At 39.1% G+C, this 17,436-nt stretch overlaps 1 protein-coding gene across 7 annotated transcripts in view; it reads left to right on the top strand.

Moving 5' to 3' along the window:
* The window catches only part of KLHL18 (kelch like family member 18), an 87,697-nt gene extending 70,587 nt beyond the window's left edge, over positions 1-17,110 (top strand). For all 7 annotated transcript variants that reach the window (XM_078152447.1, XM_078152448.1, XM_078152451.1 and 4 more), the window contains 3 exons: positions 13,176-13,280; positions 13,733-13,844; positions 14,837-17,110. In XM_078152447.1, coding sequence (XP_078008573.1) covers positions 13,176-13,280; positions 13,733-13,844; positions 14,837-15,223 — 604 coding nt within the window. In that variant the 3' untranslated portion in view covers positions 15,224-17,110. The remainder of the gene's footprint in view (positions 1-13,175; positions 13,281-13,732; positions 13,845-14,836) is intronic.
* The last annotated feature ends 326 nt before the right edge of the window (positions 17,111-17,436 follow it).

A 17,436-nucleotide genomic window follows, 5' to 3' on the forward strand; every position in this document is an offset into this window, starting at 1 on the left:
GAAATGCAGAGCTGGTTCAATATTAGGAAAACTATCAGCATAATTGACCGTATCAATAACAAAACTGACAGAAATCATGTGATTATCTTAATAGCTGCAGAAAAAGCTTTTGACAGAATACAGTACCAGTTAAAAACACTAGAGAGCATAGGAATAAATGGAGTTTTCCTTAAAATAATAAGTAGTATCTATCTAAAACCATCAACAAGCATTATATGTAGTGAGGATAAGCTAGAAACTTTCCCAATAAGGTCGGGGTGAAACAAGGATGCCCATTATTACCACTATTTATTCAATAATGCACTAGAAATGTTAGTTTTAGCAATAAGAGAAGAAAAAGAAATTGAAGGAATTAGAATAGGCAATGAGAAAACAAAACTATCACTCTTTGCAGATGATATGATGGTATATTTAGAGAATCCTAGAGAATGAGCTAAAAAACTATTTGAAATAATAACTTCAGCAAAGTTGTTGGATGTAAAATAAGCCCACATAAATCATTGTCATTTCTATATATTATCAACAAAGCCCAGCAGCAAGAGATAGAAAGAGAAATTTCATTTAAAATAACTGTAGATAATGCAAAATATTTGGGAGTCTGCCTGTCAAGACAAACCCAGGAACTATATGAACACAATTACAAAACTCTTTTCACACAAATAAAGTCAGATCTTAAACAGTTGGAAAAATATTAATTGCTCATGGGTAGCCTAAGCTAATATAATAAAAATGATGATTCTACCTAAATTGCCATACCAAAAATTGTTTTATAGAGCTAGAAAAGTAACAAAATTCAACTGAAAGAACAAAAAGTCCAGAATATCAAGGGAATCGATAAAAAAAAAATGCAAAGGAGGGTGACCTAGCAATACCAGATCTCAAACTATAACGTAAAGCAGCAATCATCAAAACTACTTGGTACTGGCTAAGAAATAGAATGGTAGATACACGAGACACAGGAGTAAATGATTATAGAAATCTACTGTTTGATAAACCCAAAGACTCTAGCTTCTGGAATAAGAACTCACCATTTGACAAAAACTTACGGGAAAACTGGAAAATAGTACAGTAGTAGCTCGGCATACACCAGCATCTCACACTGTATACCACGAGAAGGTCAAAAGGATACATGAGTTAGACTTAAAGGGTGATACCGTAAGCAAATTAGGGAAAGCAAGAAATAGTTTACCTGTCAGGTAATAGGAAGTATTTATGGAAATAGGAAGGATTTATGGACCAAACAAGAGATAGGGAACATTATGAAATGCAAAATAGATAATTAAAGCCAGTGCAACCAAGATTAGAAGGAAAACAGAAAGCTGGGAAACAATTTTTATAGCCAGTTATCTCTTATAAAGTCCTCATTTCTAAGATATATAGAGAAGTCAGTCAAATTTATAAGAATACAAGTCATTCTCCAGTTGAGAAATGGTCAACGGATATAAGCAGGCAGTTTTCAGGTGAAGAAATTAAAGCTATCTATAGTCATATGAAAAATGCTGTAAATCATTATTGATTAGAGAAATGCAAATTAAAACAACTCAACTCTCAGATTGGCTGATAGAAAAGGAAAATGATAAATGTTGGAGAAGATGTGGAAAAATTGGAACACTAATGCATTATTGGTAGAGTTGTGAACTGATTCACCCATTCTGAAGAGCAATTTGGAATTATGCCCAAAGGGCTACAAAACTGTGCGTATCCTTTGATTCAGCAATATCTCTACTAGGTCTGTATCCCAAAGAGATCATAAAAAGGGAAAAGGACCCACATGTGCAAAAATATTTAGAGCAGCTCTTTTTGTGACAGCAAAGAATTGGAAATTGAGGGAATGCCCATCAATTGAGGAATGGCTGAAGAAGTTGTGGCATATGAATGTAATGGATTACTATTGTTCTATAAGAAATGACACGCATGCAGATTTCTGAAAAACCTGGAAAAAGTTACATGAACTGGTGCTGAGTGGAGTGAGCAGAACCAGGAGAACTTTGTACATAATGACAGTAACATTGTGCAATGATCAATTATGACTGACTTAGCTCTCCTCAGCAATGCAGTGATCCAAGACAGTTCCAAGACTCACAATGGAAAATGCTATCCATATCTGGAGAAAGAACTGTGGAGTCTGAATGTAGATCGAAGCATACTATTTTCTCTCTTTTTTGTTTTTGTTTTTTCTTTCTTGTGGTTTCTCCCTTTTGTTCTGATTTCTTCTTTCACAACATGACTGAGGTGGAAATATGTTTAACATGATTGTACATGTATAACCTATATCAGATTACTTGCTGTCTTGGGGAGGTGAGGGAGGGAGCAAGGGAGAAAAATTCGGAACTCACAATCTTATTTAAATGAATGTTGAAAAGTATCTTTACGTGGAATTGGAAAAAATAAAATACTAAATGGGGGAAAAAGAATTTGGATGCTCTGCCATTTGGTACATATGTGTTTAGTATTGATATTATTTCATTGTATATGGTACCTTTTAGTAAAATGTAGTTTCCCTTCTTATCTCTTTTAATTAGGACTATTTTTGCTTTTGCTTTTTCTGAGATCATGATTGCTATCCCTGCCTTTTTTTTAAACCTCAGCTCGTATAACAGATTGTGCCCTAATCCCTTATTTTAAGTCTTTGTATGTCTTTCTGTTTCAAGTGTTTCTTGTAAAGAACATATTGTTGGGTTCTGCTTTCTAATCCATTCTGCTGTCTGCTTCTGTTTCATGGATGAGTTCATCCCAGTCACATTCACACTTACAATTACTAACTGTATTTTGCTCCATCCTATTGTCCTCTATTTATTCTTTGCTCTCTCTTTTGACTTTTTTTCTCCTTAAAAGCCTCCCTTAATCTACTTTCTCTTTTATCACCCTGTCCCTTTTCTCTCACCTTCTTCCCCTCCTACTTCCCTATTGGGTGGGATACATTTCTATGCCCACCTGAGTGTATATTTATATTCTTCCCTCTGTGAACCAAATCCACTGGGATTGAGGGTTAAGAGCAATGAGAGTGAGGTTCAAGAGTTGTCCACGATGTCCCTCCACCCCCTTTTCCCCTCCACAGAAAAGCTCTTATTTGCTCACCTCTTTTTTGTGAGATAATTTTCCCCATTCTTCCTTTCCCTTCCCCCTTCTCCCAGTGCATCCGTCTTTCTCACCCTTTTTTTTGTTAAAGATCATCACTACAAAATTGACTCACACTCATGCCCTCTGTCTATGTAGACTCCTTCTAACTGTCTTAATAATGATAAAATTTATAGGAGTTTCATGTATCAGCTTCCCATATAGGAATGTAAACATTTTAACCTCATTGAGTCCTTTATGATTTCTCTTTCATGTTTATCTTTTTATGCTTCTATTGAGTCTTATGTTTGAATGTCAGGTTTTCTGTTTAGCTCTGGTCTTTTCATGAGGAATGCTTGAAAATCCTCTATTTCATTAAATGTCTATTTTTTTTTCCCTTGAAGAACTATACTCAGTTTTTCTGGGTAGGTTATTCTTGGTTATAATCCTAGCACCTTTGCCTTCTGGAATATAATATCCTTTAACATGCAAGCTGCTGAATCCTATGGCTTCATGAAATTTGAAGGTTTCTTTCTGGCAGCTTTCAGTATTTTCTACTTGACCTGGGAGCACTGGAATGTGACTATAAATTCCTGCAAGTTTTCATTCTGGAATCTCTTTCAGGAGATGAACAGTGGATTCTTTCAATTTCTGTTTTACCCTCTGTATCTGAGATATTGGGATATTTATAATTTCTTAAAATATAATGTGTAGACTTTTTCTTTGAAATAGCTTTCAACTAAGTCCAATAATTCCTAAATTCTTTTTCCTCAGCCTGTTTTCCAGGTCATCTGTTTTTCAGATAAGATATTTCACATTTTCTTCTATTTTTTTCATTCTTTTGACTTTGTTTTATTGTTTCTTGATGTCTCATGGAGTCATTAGCTTCTAGTTGCCAATTTTAATTTTTTTAAAAAAATTTTATTAATTTATTTTGATTCATCAACAATCACTTCCATATGCTTTTGAGTTTAAAATTTTTCTCCCCCTTCCTCCCTACCACCCTCCCCAAGACGGTGCACAATCTCATATAGGCTATACATTTACATTCCTATTAAACATACTTTCACATTAATGAAGTTGTAAGTAAAAATTAAAACCAATAGGAGGGAACCATTAGAAAGAGGAAACAAAACTCAACGGAAGAGTAAAAAAAAATGATAGTGATTCAACTTCCATAGTTCTTTCTTTGGATGTGGATAGCATTTTCCACCCCAACGCCTCTGGAGATGTCTTAGATCCTCGTAATGCTGAGAAGGGTTCAGTTTAACATTCTTAGTCATTGCATAACGTGGCTGTTATTGTGTACAACGTCCTCTTGGTTCTGCTCACTTTACTCAGCATCAGACCATGTAAGTCTTTCTAGGTTTTTCTGAAGTCAGCCTGTTCATCATTTCTTATAGCACAATAGTATTCCATTACATCCATATACCACAACTTGCTCAGCCATTCCCCAATTGATGGGCATCCTCCCAACTTCCAATTCTTTGCCACCACAAAAAGAGCTGCTATGAATATTTTTGTACATGTGGGTCCTTTTCCCATTTGTTTGATCTCTTTGGGATATAGCCCTAGAAGTGCTATTGCTGGATCAAAGGGTATGCACATTTTTGTAGCCCTTTGGGCATAGTTCCAAATTGTTCTCCAGAACGGTTGGATCATTTCACAACTCTACCAACAATGCATTAGTGTTCCAATTTTCCCACATCTTCTCCAACATTTATCATTTTCCTGTTTTGTCATGTTGGCCAATCTGATAGGTGTGATGTGGTACCTCAGAGTTGTTTTGATTTGCATTTCTCTAATCAATAATGATTTAGAGCATTTTTTCATATGACTATAGATGGCTTTAATTTCTTCATCTGAGAACTGTCTGTTCATATCCTTTGACCATTTATCAATTGGGGAATGGCTTGTAGTCTTATAAATTTGTCTTAATTCTCTATATATTTAGAAAGGAGACCTTTAGCAGAGAGACTGGTTGTAAAAATTCTTTCCCAATTTTCTACCTTCCTTCTAATCTTAGGTGCATTGGCTTTGTTTGTGCAAAAACTTTTCAATTTAATGTAATCAAAATTATCTATTTTGCTTTTCGTAATGTTCTCTATCTCCTGTTTGGTCATGAATTCCTCTGTTCTCTATAGATCTGATAGGTAAACTATTCCTTGTTCTCCCAGTTTGCTTATAGGATCAAACTTTATATTTAAATCATGAACCCATTTTGACTTTATTTTGGTATGTGGTGTGAGATTTGGGTCTATGCCTAGTTTCTTCCATACTCTTTTCCAGTTTTCCCAGCAGTTTTTTTCTAAGAGTGGGTTCTTGTCCCAGAAGCTGGGGTCTTTGGGTTCCAATTTTAATTTTTAAGAAATTATTTTCTTCAATTTGGAACTATGCCCAAAGTGCTACAAAAATGTGCATACCCTTTGATCCAGCAATAGCACTTCTAGGGCTATATCCCAGAGAGATCAAACAAATGGGAAAAGGACCCACATGTACGAAAATATTCATAGCAGCTCTTTTTGTGGTGGCAAAGAATTGGAAATTGAGAGGATGCCCATCAATTGGGCAGTGGCTGAGCAAGTTGTGGTATATGAATGTAATGGAATACTATTGTGCTATAAGAAATGATGAACAGGCTGACTTCAGAAAAACCTGTAAAGACTTATATGGTCTGATGATGAGTGAAGTGAGCAGAACCAAGAGGACTTTGTACACAATAACAGCCACGTTATGCAATGACTAAGAATGTTAAACTGAACCCTTCTCAGCATTACGAGGATCTAAGACATCTCCAGAGGCGTTGGGGTGGAAAATGCTATCCACATCCAAAGAAAGAACTATGGAAGTCGAATCGCTATCACTTATGTTTACCTTCTGTTGAGTTTTGTTTACTGTTTCTGATGGTTCCTCCTATTGGTTTTAATTTTTACTTACAACTTCACTAATGTGAAAATGTGTTTAATGGGTATGTAAATGTAAAGCCTATGTCAGATTGTGCACCGTCTTGGGGAGGGTGGGGAGGAGGAAAAGGGAGAGAAATTTTCAACTCAAGCGTATGGGAAAAAAAAATTAATTAATTTTTTAAAAAAAGAAATTATTTTCTTTAGTGAGCTTGTGTAGGTACAATTTTGTAGTTCCATTTGGCCAATTCTGCTTTTTAAGGTGTTCTTTCAGTGAATTTTTGTACCTCTTTTACTAGTTAGCCAATTCTGTTTTTTAAGTATTGTTTTCTTCATTTTTTTGTGCCTCTTTTACCAAGGTATTAATTCTTTTTTCATAATTTTCTTGTGTCACTCTTATTTCCCCCCAGTTTTTCCTGTACCACTCTCATCTCTTTCTTTAGCTCTTCTATGAATTCTTGTTGGGCTTGTGTCTAATTTCCAGGTTTTTTTCTTTAATGCTTTGCTGGTAGCTGTTTTTATATTGTTATCTTCTTCTGAGTTTGTGTCTTTGTTTTTCCCTCCATAATAGTAACTTTTTATGGTCAGGTTCTTTTTTTGTTGTTTGCTCCTTTTTTTCCAGCCTGTTTCTTAACTTTGAACTTTATGTTAAAGTTGGGCTCTACTCAGCTGGGGCTAGGGAATCACTATCCCAAGATTCAGGCTTTTTCATGCTGCTGTTTTCAGAGATAATTTTGGAGGTCTGTAAGTTTTCAGTGCTTCCAAGGTGGTGTGATCCTGGGAGAAGTGGGTCACTGCTCTACTGGTCTACATGCTGATCTTCACCCAGAAGGGCACCTACTCACCTGTAGCTACAAGCAGTAGTCGTTCTCCCTTCTTTGGAACTGTGTCCAGACCCCTGCTTCCTTGTGACTGACCATAAGCACTCTTCTCTGTCCTGAAACTATGACCCTGAACTGTGTTTGGGCAATAGAGTTGCCCAACAGTACCACACCCTGCATCCAGTGCTATCAAAAGGTCCCCTGTTATCTGTTTTTGACCACTTATCCAAAGCTGCTGATGCTACTGTTGCAGACACCTCCAAGACTGGCAGCTGGTGCACTGCCATGCTCTGGGTTGGCCTGGAAAAATATCTTGTTGGCTATGCTGCTCCAGAATTCTGTTTGAAACATTATTTTTAAGTTGTTTGGAAGGAAATGTTGGGAGAGTTTGTCTGGGCTTCTGCCTGTACTCTGCCATCTTGGTGTCTCCCCCCCCCCCCGACTTTTCTTGAGGAAAATATTGATGCTCTGCAGGTGTGAGGTTTCTGAATTGTCTAGAAAAATTTTATTTCTATCATTTCTTACTCCTGAACCATACTTGCCAACATTTTTTCTGTCTTCCCCATATCTACCTTTCCATTAAAGTCACTGAATATTAAAGTAAATGTTGATTTAATTGACCCAAATAGATACTTAATAATGACATCCTAAAAAAATTGAGTGGATCAAAGAACAAATCATAAAAGCAACTCAGTATCATGTGAAAGAAAATCATAATGATGAGAACACATGCCAGAATTTCTGGGATGTAACTAATCCAATCTTCAGAAGAAAAGAAAAATGTGTTTCTGATTACATGTATTAAGAAAATGGAAATAAGATGATTAATGAACTGGATACAATTTAAGATTTAGAAAATTAATGAATAAGTCTAAAAGAAAAAATTGTAAATTGGAGGAGAAATAAATTGGAAGCCCCCAAAAGTATAGAACTGGGAAAATTAAAAGATAGTCCTTTGGAAAAACACATCCAATGCCTCCTTAACTAGCCTATTAAAAGAAACTCCAGGAAAATTTAATCACCATAGTAAAAAATGAATAAAGTTAAATCAACAGGAAAGAAATAAAAAGAATTATCAGAACCCCCTATAACAACAATAACAGTGATAAAATTAGCACCATTTATATAGCATGAAGCACTTTGCTGTTTGCTGTTTGATCCTTACAACAACCTGTGAGGTGGGTGCTATTATTATCTTCACTTTACAGTTGAGAAAATTAGTAGACAAGAGTTCAAATAGCTTGTCTAGGATCACCCAGTTAGGAAAATGTCTAAGGTAGGATTCGAGACCAGGTCTAACTGACCTCAAAGTCCAGCACTCTGTCCTCTACACTGTCCACAATTATATACCAGAAAAATGAGAATTTAAAAGAAGTGGAAGAATATGTATGAAAATATAACATGCCCAAATTAAGAGCCTCCAATAGAGCTATTAATCCAATTTCTGAAAGAAATAAAATTACCTATAAAGGAACCATCAAAATGCAAGAACCCTAGTATAGGTGGATTTATAGGTGAATTCTGTGAAGTTACCTCTGCTACACAAATTATTCTCAAAAACTGAAAAAGAAATCATTCTGCTAAATTCCTTTTTGAAACAAATAGAGCCCCAGTGCCCAAATTAGTGAAAAATAAAGCAATAAAAAAGAATTATAGGGGCAGGTTGGTGGTGTAGTAGATAGAGCACAGGCCCTGGATTCAGGAGGACCTGCGTTCAAATCCAGCCTCAGACACATAACACTTACCAGCTGTGTGACCCTGGGCAAGTCAGTTAACCCCATTGCCCAGCCAAAAAAAAAAAGAATTATACATCAGTATCATTAATGTACATAAAAGCAAAAATTTTAATAGAATAGTAGCAAAATAATTTTGACAGTATATCAAAAAATTATTCATTTTGGTGAATGAATGAATGAAAAAATCAAGCATTTATTAAGCATTTACTATCTGCCATGCACTGTGAGAAGCACTAAAGATACATATCAAAATCAAGATACTCCCTGCTCTCAAGAAACTAACATCTCAATAAGGAAAGATAGCATGTGTAGGAGAGTCCAATTCCAGGGTGAATAGAAAGGCTTGTGCCATTTTGATCTGTTTGAATTTTGTACTAGAGATGGAAGGATTCATTAGAAATGACATTAGGAACCCAACATTAGGGAAACAATTAACATAATTATATTAAAAGCAAAAACATCTAAGATTATTATATGATTATTTGAATACAGGCAGAGAAAGCCTTTGACAAAGATTTAATTTTATGGTTCGTAATGGGTTCTTCATAGAATTTCTTTCCCTCCTTCAACAAAAGGCATGTGAACTGGAATTATTTTCATGGTGGTCTTACAAATTCTTCTCATAAGTACTGCAGTATAAATGGATCAAGTATCTTTGAAGTGATATTTCTTATTATCCTTGAATGCATCAATAAAACCAACTCTAAAAAGTCTTTTGCCTCTTCAGGTAGAACCTGTGAATCGTTCTTTTGTTTAGCTACAACTTCCCTGTATCTTCTAGTTTTGTTTGTAGTGAAGATGTCAAAATTAATACAGTTCCATTTGTCAACTTGTGATCATTGGACAAAAAAATGCCAAAATCTAGGTTATAAGTTAGAAGACTCAGCAGAGCCCTGTGTCTACTTTCCACCAATCTGCCGCTGTCTTTGTTGTCTCACAAAGGGGCTGGATAAGACTGAAGGTCATTTTGTATTTCATATCAATAAATCAAGTCAACCAGTATTTATTAAATGCCTGCTTTGTGCCAGACACTATGCTAAGCCCTGGGGATACAAAGAAAGACAAAAAGCAATCTGAGGCCTTAGGGAACCCAAAATCTAGCTGTAAATCAACTTACAAACAAGTATGTATAAGCAAGATAAATACAGGATAAATTGGAGATCATCTCAGGGGGAAGGGACTGGCATTAAGAAAGATGGGAAAGGCTTCTTATAGAAGGTGGAATCTTAGGTGCCACTTGAAGGAACCATGGAAGCCAGGAGGTAGAAGATGATGAGAAATCAAGGAAAAATGCATGGATATGGGAGAGCGAATATTTGTGTGAGCAAGGACACAGATCATTGACACTAGATTGTAGGATATGTGGAAGGGAGTCAGGTGTAAGAATTTTGAGAGGTAAGAAGGGACCAGGAAAAAAGGGCATTAAAAGCCAAACAGAGGAGTTTTTATTTGATCCTGAAGGTAATAGGTATATTGAATAGGAGGACAGCATGCTTAGTTTGGTGGCTGAATGAAGTTGGACTGTCGTGGAGGGAGACTTGAGGCAGGGAAAACTACCTGCCATAGTCCAGGTGTGAGGTGATGACAGTCTGCAAAGCAGGGGGTGAGGGGTGAGTGTCAGAGGAGAGAAAGGAGCTTATGTAAGAGATGGCATGAAGGTAGAATTGGCTGTACATGGCAACAGATTGGAAAGGGGAGTGTGAGGAGTTCTGTGGAATGACAAGGTCGGAAGTCAGACTGCTGAGAATTAAGAAGAGAGTCCCAGGAAAGGAAGGGTGGCAACTGTGTTTTCTACCTGCTCGAGTGAACTCTGAGGGCATCATATGAGGAAGAGAAGATGTAGGTGAGTGATAGCTACACTTAGATCTGAAAGGATCTCAGGGGTTATCTTGTCAAGCCTCTTAGCCCACGCTGGAATATCTGTCTGCAGCAACTATGACAGGTGTTCATCCACTCTCAGTGATGGTGAACTTATACCTGAAAAAAGCAGCCCATTACAGAGCTCTGGTTGTTAGAAAGTTCTTTACATTGTGCCAAATCTGTTTTCTTCTTGCTGCCATCTACCTACCCTACCGCTTAAGTGACATAGGGTAAGTCCAATTTCCTTACCACCTGATAGTTCTTCAGTGATTTGAGATAGTTATCCTGTCCCACTTTTTTCTTTTCTTCTCCCAGGTTTCATTTCCAATTAAGCCAGTGATTCCTTGTATGACCTTCCTTCTGCACCTCTTATAACCCTGGTGGCCTTCCTTTTTTTTTATATTTGATCACGTCCCTCTTAAGATGTGGCACCCAGGCCTTGATCAGGACGCTGTTTTTCTGTTAAAGGCTCATCATCATCACCATCTTAGCTTTATATGGTATTTTAAAGTTTTCAGAGGGCTTTACAAATATGATCTCCTTTTATTCTTGTAATGACCTTGGAAAGTAGGTGCTCTTCTCCCCATTTTATAGATAATGAAACTGAAGCAGACAGAGGTTAAGCAACTTCAGTAGGGTCACACAGGGTTACACAGCTAGTAGGTATCTGAGCCTGGATTTGCACTCAGGTCTTCCTGACTCCAGGTCCAGTACTCTTTCTGCTGTGCAGCCTAGCCGCCTCTTAATAATGGTTTATGTTATTTACATATACATTTATATAGTGCTTTAAGGTTTCCAAAGTACTTTACAAGTGTTATCTCATTTTATCCTCTCAACAACCTGATGAGGTAAGTACTGTTATTATCCCCATTTTACAGTTGGGGAAATTGAGGCTAGCAGAGTTTAAGTGACTTGTCCAGAGTCACACAGTTAGTAAGTATCAGAGGCAGGATTTGAACTCAAGTCTTCCTGACTCCAGGCCTAGCACTCTACCCACCATGCCCCCTACCTGCCCATCCCTCTCTCTTTCTCAGTCAATTCCTTGGGGGGAAAAAAAAGTCTGCACTCACTGCTTCTACTTCCTCTCTTCTCACTCACTTCTCGGTCCTTTGCAATTTGACTTTTGATCTCATCACTCAACCTCTCACTTGCCAAATCTGATAGTCTTTTCTGAGGTCTAATCCTCACCCTCTGCTATATTTGATGCTGTTAACCACTCTTTCATTTTGTATTTTCTTTCCTTTCTGAGTTTTCATGATGCTCTGCTCTCCTGGTTCACTTCTTAGCTTTCTGCCCACTCCTCAGTCTCCTGTCCTAGCTCATCCTCATATCTCACCCCCTAACCATTGGTGTTCCCCAAGGTTCTATCCTAGGCTTTCTTTCCTCTCTTCTTTTTCTCTTGAAAACCACATCATTTCCCATGGATTTAACTGTCATTTCTGTGCAGATGATTCTCAAATTGGGTATCCAACCTCAGTATCTTTTCTGAGCCTAAGTCCTGGATCATCAGCTGCCTTTTAGACATTTGTTCAAACCTGATGTCCCAGAGACAATTTATATTCAGTGGATCTAAAACTCATTGTCTTTCTGCCTTGAACTCTCTTTCAAACTTCCTATTTTTGTCAGAGGCACACCCACCCTTTGAATAGCTTCAGTTTCTAATCTTAGCTGTAGCCTTAACCACTCATGCTCCCTTACCACACATAGCTAATCAGTCTCCAGATCTTGCCATTTCTGCTTTCACAACTTCCCTTGCATCTGCGCCTTTCTCTTCATTGGCATAGCTACCGGCTTAGGTCAGGCCCTCTTCATTTCTCACCGAGATTATCTCAGTAGTCACCTAATTGCTTTCCTGCCTCAGGTCTCTCACCATTCCAGTCCATCTTATTACCACAATAATTTTCCTTAAGATCAGGTGAGACCATGTAACTCCCTTACTCAGCCAACTCTAGCGGTTTCCTTTCCTCTAGGATAAAATGTAACCTCCTCTCTTTAGCTTTTAAAGCCCTACACAACCTGGCCCCAACCTGTCTTTCCAGTCTTCTTGGACAGTACCTCCCTTCCTGTACACCTCAGTGCCACCATACTGGCTTCTCTTTGTTCCTCACACATCTCTGTTTCTTGCAGTGGCCAATCCCCACACTTAAAATGCGCTTCCTGCCTCTCTACAACTCAGGGTCACTTTCATGTTCTAAGATATGGCTTAAACACCATCTTCTTTGTGAAGACTTTCTTGACCTCTCCCCACTATTGCTGGGCCCTTCTTCTCACACTTGTACTTAATTGCTTTGTATCGATTTGTATTTATTAACTTTATATTTATGCTGTGTGTATATTATATATGTACATATACACACATATATGGATATGGATATATATTTAAATATGGACTTGTCTCACCTTTTAGAGTATAAGTTCATTTCTAGAAGGGAATGTTTTTCTTCTTTGTACTTATATCTCCAGTGACTGGCACATAGTAGGTGCTTAATAAATACTTGTTGATTGATTGATTGAAGATTGAATATCTACCATGTACTCCTCCCGAAATGCTATATCAGATTTATAAATAGGATCAGAGAGAGAGAGAGCTTACAGAGACCCTAGAGAAGGAAGCAGGTTCTCCAAGAAGGGAAGTGACTTCACCGTGGGCCGCCAGTTAGTGCGTGAGAGCTATGATCAGAGCTGTGACCTGATAGTGATGGCTGGCAGACGATTGATTGGAGGTTATGGGTATTGATTGATGAGGAGGAGCATGTGTGTGAATTACTAATGCCTGTTCTACTGTGCTTTTGTTTCAGTGCTATGGGAACAGTTGTGTTGGATGGGCAAATCTACGTCTGTGGTGGATATGACGGCAATTCTTCCCTCAACTCTGTGGAGACGTACTCCCCTGAAACAGACAAGTAAGAGCTCCCAGCTCAGCCTGGTGCTTTCTCCTACCTTTCCTGCATGAACATTTTGGGGATCCAGTTATGAAAAAGGGTTCAAGGAATATGCTGCTTTGGTACCCAAAGACTTCGTTTGCCCATTCAACTTTATGTACTTATAGAAGTTCAGGGCCAGTGCTTTGAATGAGACAAAGATTTAATAAAAGAGTTCACAGAAGAGAGGAAGAATTGAATAGATCATTTAAATGAGGGACAGTATTAACTCACATTCTTTGTTTTATTGGAATGTTTTGGTTGTATCGCTAATGTGTGGCAACAAATTTAACTTTGTGATGGAGATCTATACAAAGCTCATGCTGTAGACATAGTAAGGCTTGTTAGCTCTAATAAGCTGTCTCTGAAGGGCAGGAAGTCTAGCAGGTGACTGAATTTCACGTATACTTTTCTTTCTTGACTGTCTCTTAAAGATGGACGATAGTGACCCCAATGAGCTCAAACCGAAGTGCAGCAGGTGTCACCGTATTTGAAGGTCGAATATATGTGTCTGGAGGACATGATGGTTTACAGATATTCAATAGCGTGAGTCTCTTTCTTTTGGGTTCAGGGCACTTTATCCCCACCCCTTAGCCTGTGTTCTTTCATTAGGTATTAGTCTGTCACCTGAAAAAATGACGCCAAGGGATTGCTTAAGGAAAACAAGGTTTGGAGGGAATACAGGTCACCATACTCACTATAGTTAGTTCCTAGCTTCCAGAAAATTAATACAAATAGAAAAGAAAAACAAAACTAAATTCCCCATTCTAGCTTAAAGCACATTTTCTAGCCCTCTTTTCATGTCCTCCTCCTGAAGGTATCTGATATTTATTAGGTCACCATTATGTGCAAGACAGGCTCCTATTAACTAAGTTTCTGAGCAGTTTTTTGTATCATTTGATTTTTTTTTCTATTTTATTTTTTAAAACAACGTAACAAGCCAGTGTAAAACCTCATTGAAAACTGTCTTCAATTTTTAAAATTTAACGATGGCACTGTTTCCCTTATTCCTCCACTTCCCCGTCTGTTCTTGGTCTACTCCCCTTCTATGATACGTCCTTTGTAGTAGTCAGTGTGCATGTTGTTCTCCTAATTCTACTTTCTTTACTGTGCATTATTTCATCTCTTTCCATAATTTCTTTATATTCTTCAAATTGGTCATTTGTAGTGATCCTAAAATTCCCTTACATTAAAGGACCATAGTTTGTTCAAGATTTTATTGTTTAAACATGTAAAATTAGCATTTGTGCTAGAAAAGGCTGACCTGCCCTTGAAAAGCATACTCCACAGTTCAATTGAGAAGCAGGGGATCAGTGTCAGCCCCCAGTATGACTGAGGAGGTTGTGGATTAGACATGAGCAGTGACCTACCCAAAGTCACACCATATATGAGTAGCAAAGCTTACCCTAGAATCCTCCAGTCACCAGTGGGAAGGCAGTTATGTTACAGTGCTGCAGGAGATCATAGATTTAACTTAATGTGGGGACTGAGATCCACCTTTCCTTTGACTCTTGTGTGCCTGTCCCTCCCAACCACAGGTGGAATATTACAACCATCACATAGCCACCTGGCACCCAGTGGCAAGCATGCTCAACAAACGTTGCCGTCACGGAGCTGCCTCCTTGGGCAGTAAGATGTTCGTCTGTGGGGGCTACGATGGTTCTGGCTTCCTTAGCATCGCTGAGGTCTACAGTTCTGTGGCAGACCAGTGGTACCTGATTGTCCCCATGAATACACGCCGGAGCCGGGTCTCCCTGGTAGCAAACTGTGGGCGCTTGTATGCCGTGGGAGGCTATGACGGACAGTCCAACCTGAGCTCAGTAGAGATGTATGACCCAGAAACGAACCGCTGGACGTTCATGGCCCCCATGGTGTGTCACGAAGGAGGGGTGGGTGTAGGCTGCATTCCCCTCCTCACCATTTAAAGCAGAAGTGGGACATGTGGGGTGGGGTTCAAACCATGGGTTCAAGTGACAATCCTGAGAAGAAGCAACGCATCACCTAAGGGTGTAATGTGAAATCATGGGAGGTACAGTTTTCCAGGTGCTTAAGTCATCACCACATGGCCCTCTGACCAGACAGGCCACGATCACTGAAAGGCACAGTGGGAAGCCGTCATCACTGGGTCCTCCGTGGCTTGCCATCTCATGGTGCAGCACCCTCCTCAGTAGCTGATGCCCATGAAGTGCTCCATTCAAACCCAGCTCCCACACTCCAATTTGCCCAAGTGGGCCCCTAGTCCTTCCTAGTTTGGCTTCATGACCAGCATTTATGTATGTCTGGCCATTTTCCAGCCAGTGTGTGGGATTTTCCATGGAGCAGCTACAGTGGCCCAATCCTGTGTAACGTGTGTGGGTCTGTGGTCGAGAGAAGGTGTACACTGTGTGTGTTCAGGGCAAATGACCCTAGTATCAGTGCAGTATATTTAATGGCAACAGCTTGTCTGTTGCAAAACATCATGTTCCTTCTGTGATAGAGTAGAGCACATAGGATTATATCCTTGCATAGATGCATGAGGGGAAACTGATAGGTTTTTCTCATGTTTTAGTTTGGGGTTTGAATGTGGTTTTTCATCTTGATCTGGACAAAACAAAAAGGACACTTGAAAGCAGGACTGAAGAATATGAACGTTTTTCTCTCCTCATTTTGGAAAGAAAATGGAATTTTAAAAAGCGAACCACTTCTTTGGGTTTGCAGAAAGAAAAAAAAGTGGATAAAAGACACAATCAGCAAACCTTTGTATGAAACAGAACTGCCAAACATTCAAAGAGACGCACTTCTGCAGGTGTGAAAAATGACAGATTTTCTGAGACTTGGTATGTGCGTAGAATCCAAGCTGGGCTTTGGTTTGTACTGCACCAAGCATTGGTCTGTGGTCAGTATCAACGGCAGACGTTTCAAGTTGAGATTTGGACTTGTCTTTGGGCTGGATGTGTAGCCTGTGGGGAGCAGCATGCCACGAGCGCCCGCAAGTTTTTCATCATAGGTGCAGCAGGTCTGGAACCTTGTACTCCCTGCTCAGCCATCGGTCACTTTTCTTGGTGCTCCCAAGAAGTCAGCCAGGGCTCCTAGGTCCTTTCATTGCTCCATATTCTTTAAGGATAGACTCACAGCTCTTGTTTTTATCCAGCTTTTTCAGTTTTCCTTTTATTTCCATTTTTACCTTCTGGTTGTTAGGAAAACAGCAGGGCTGTATCCAACCTTCACATTTCAGGCCTTAGTTCCTACATTTGTCCTTTTCATGATGTGTACATTGATGACTCTGTGGTAGCTCTAACACTCCAAAGCTTGGATACTTCCTACCAACTATTGGCCGACTGAATTCAGTGCCATCAGCTTGCCAGTGGGTCTGCTGTGCTTCCAACTGGTCTATAATTCCAAGGCTCGTCTTTTTTTTTTTTTAATGTCCTTGGCAGACCAGTAATGCGGACCATTTGGGTTTATGCAAGGCATGTATGTGGCATGCAGAACAGAAATGTTGAAAAAACAAACAAAAAAACACCCTTCTTTTACCTCTTAAGTTCCATCTTTCCATGTGTTTCCATAGCTCTGCCAATGGCCTCGCGATGAGAGTCTAGCCTCCCATCCCCTCCTAGGCTGGGACCTTTGACATAATCAAGTCAGTTTATGCACAAGAGAGCAGCCTGCAGACTGCTGACACTGTTTCTTAAAGGACTTTTACTATCGCAGGGAAGTAGAACCCCCTGATTATTTCTGGGGCTTCCTGGGGAGTCAAAGGCTTTCTCTGTCCCACTGTCTTTTGTAACAGAGCCAGAACAAGTTGGGAAAATAAAATGAAACTTGTGTGTGCATGATGGACTTTTCCTTCAGCTTCTGATGTCAAAATTGATATTATTTTAAAAAAAGGTTGGGCTAGAAGGCAATGGAGGAGAAAATGGTACCTTCTCAGTGGTGAGGTGGTCATTGTCTGGGCCTGATGAGATTAGAGAACCAGATTGGAGTAGTTACAGGGGAAAGGACCATCACAGAGGACATCTAATCCAACCTCTTTATTTTGATGTGAGGCCCCAAAAGATTAGGTATTCAGACCCAGAGCCTTTGGTTTCAGTGTTCTCTCCCATGCACCATGACTCCTAGCTCTTCGTGGAGAGGCTTTCGTTGGACTCTCCTCTTGTCC

Source organism: Phascolarctos cinereus, unplaced genomic scaffold, assembly GCF_003287225.1.
Source record: "Phascolarctos cinereus isolate Bilbo 61053 unplaced genomic scaffold, phaCin_HiC Scaffold_4;HRSCAF=312, whole genome shotgun sequence".
Lineage (NCBI taxonomy): Eukaryota > Metazoa > Chordata > Mammalia > Diprotodontia > Phascolarctidae > Phascolarctos > Phascolarctos cinereus.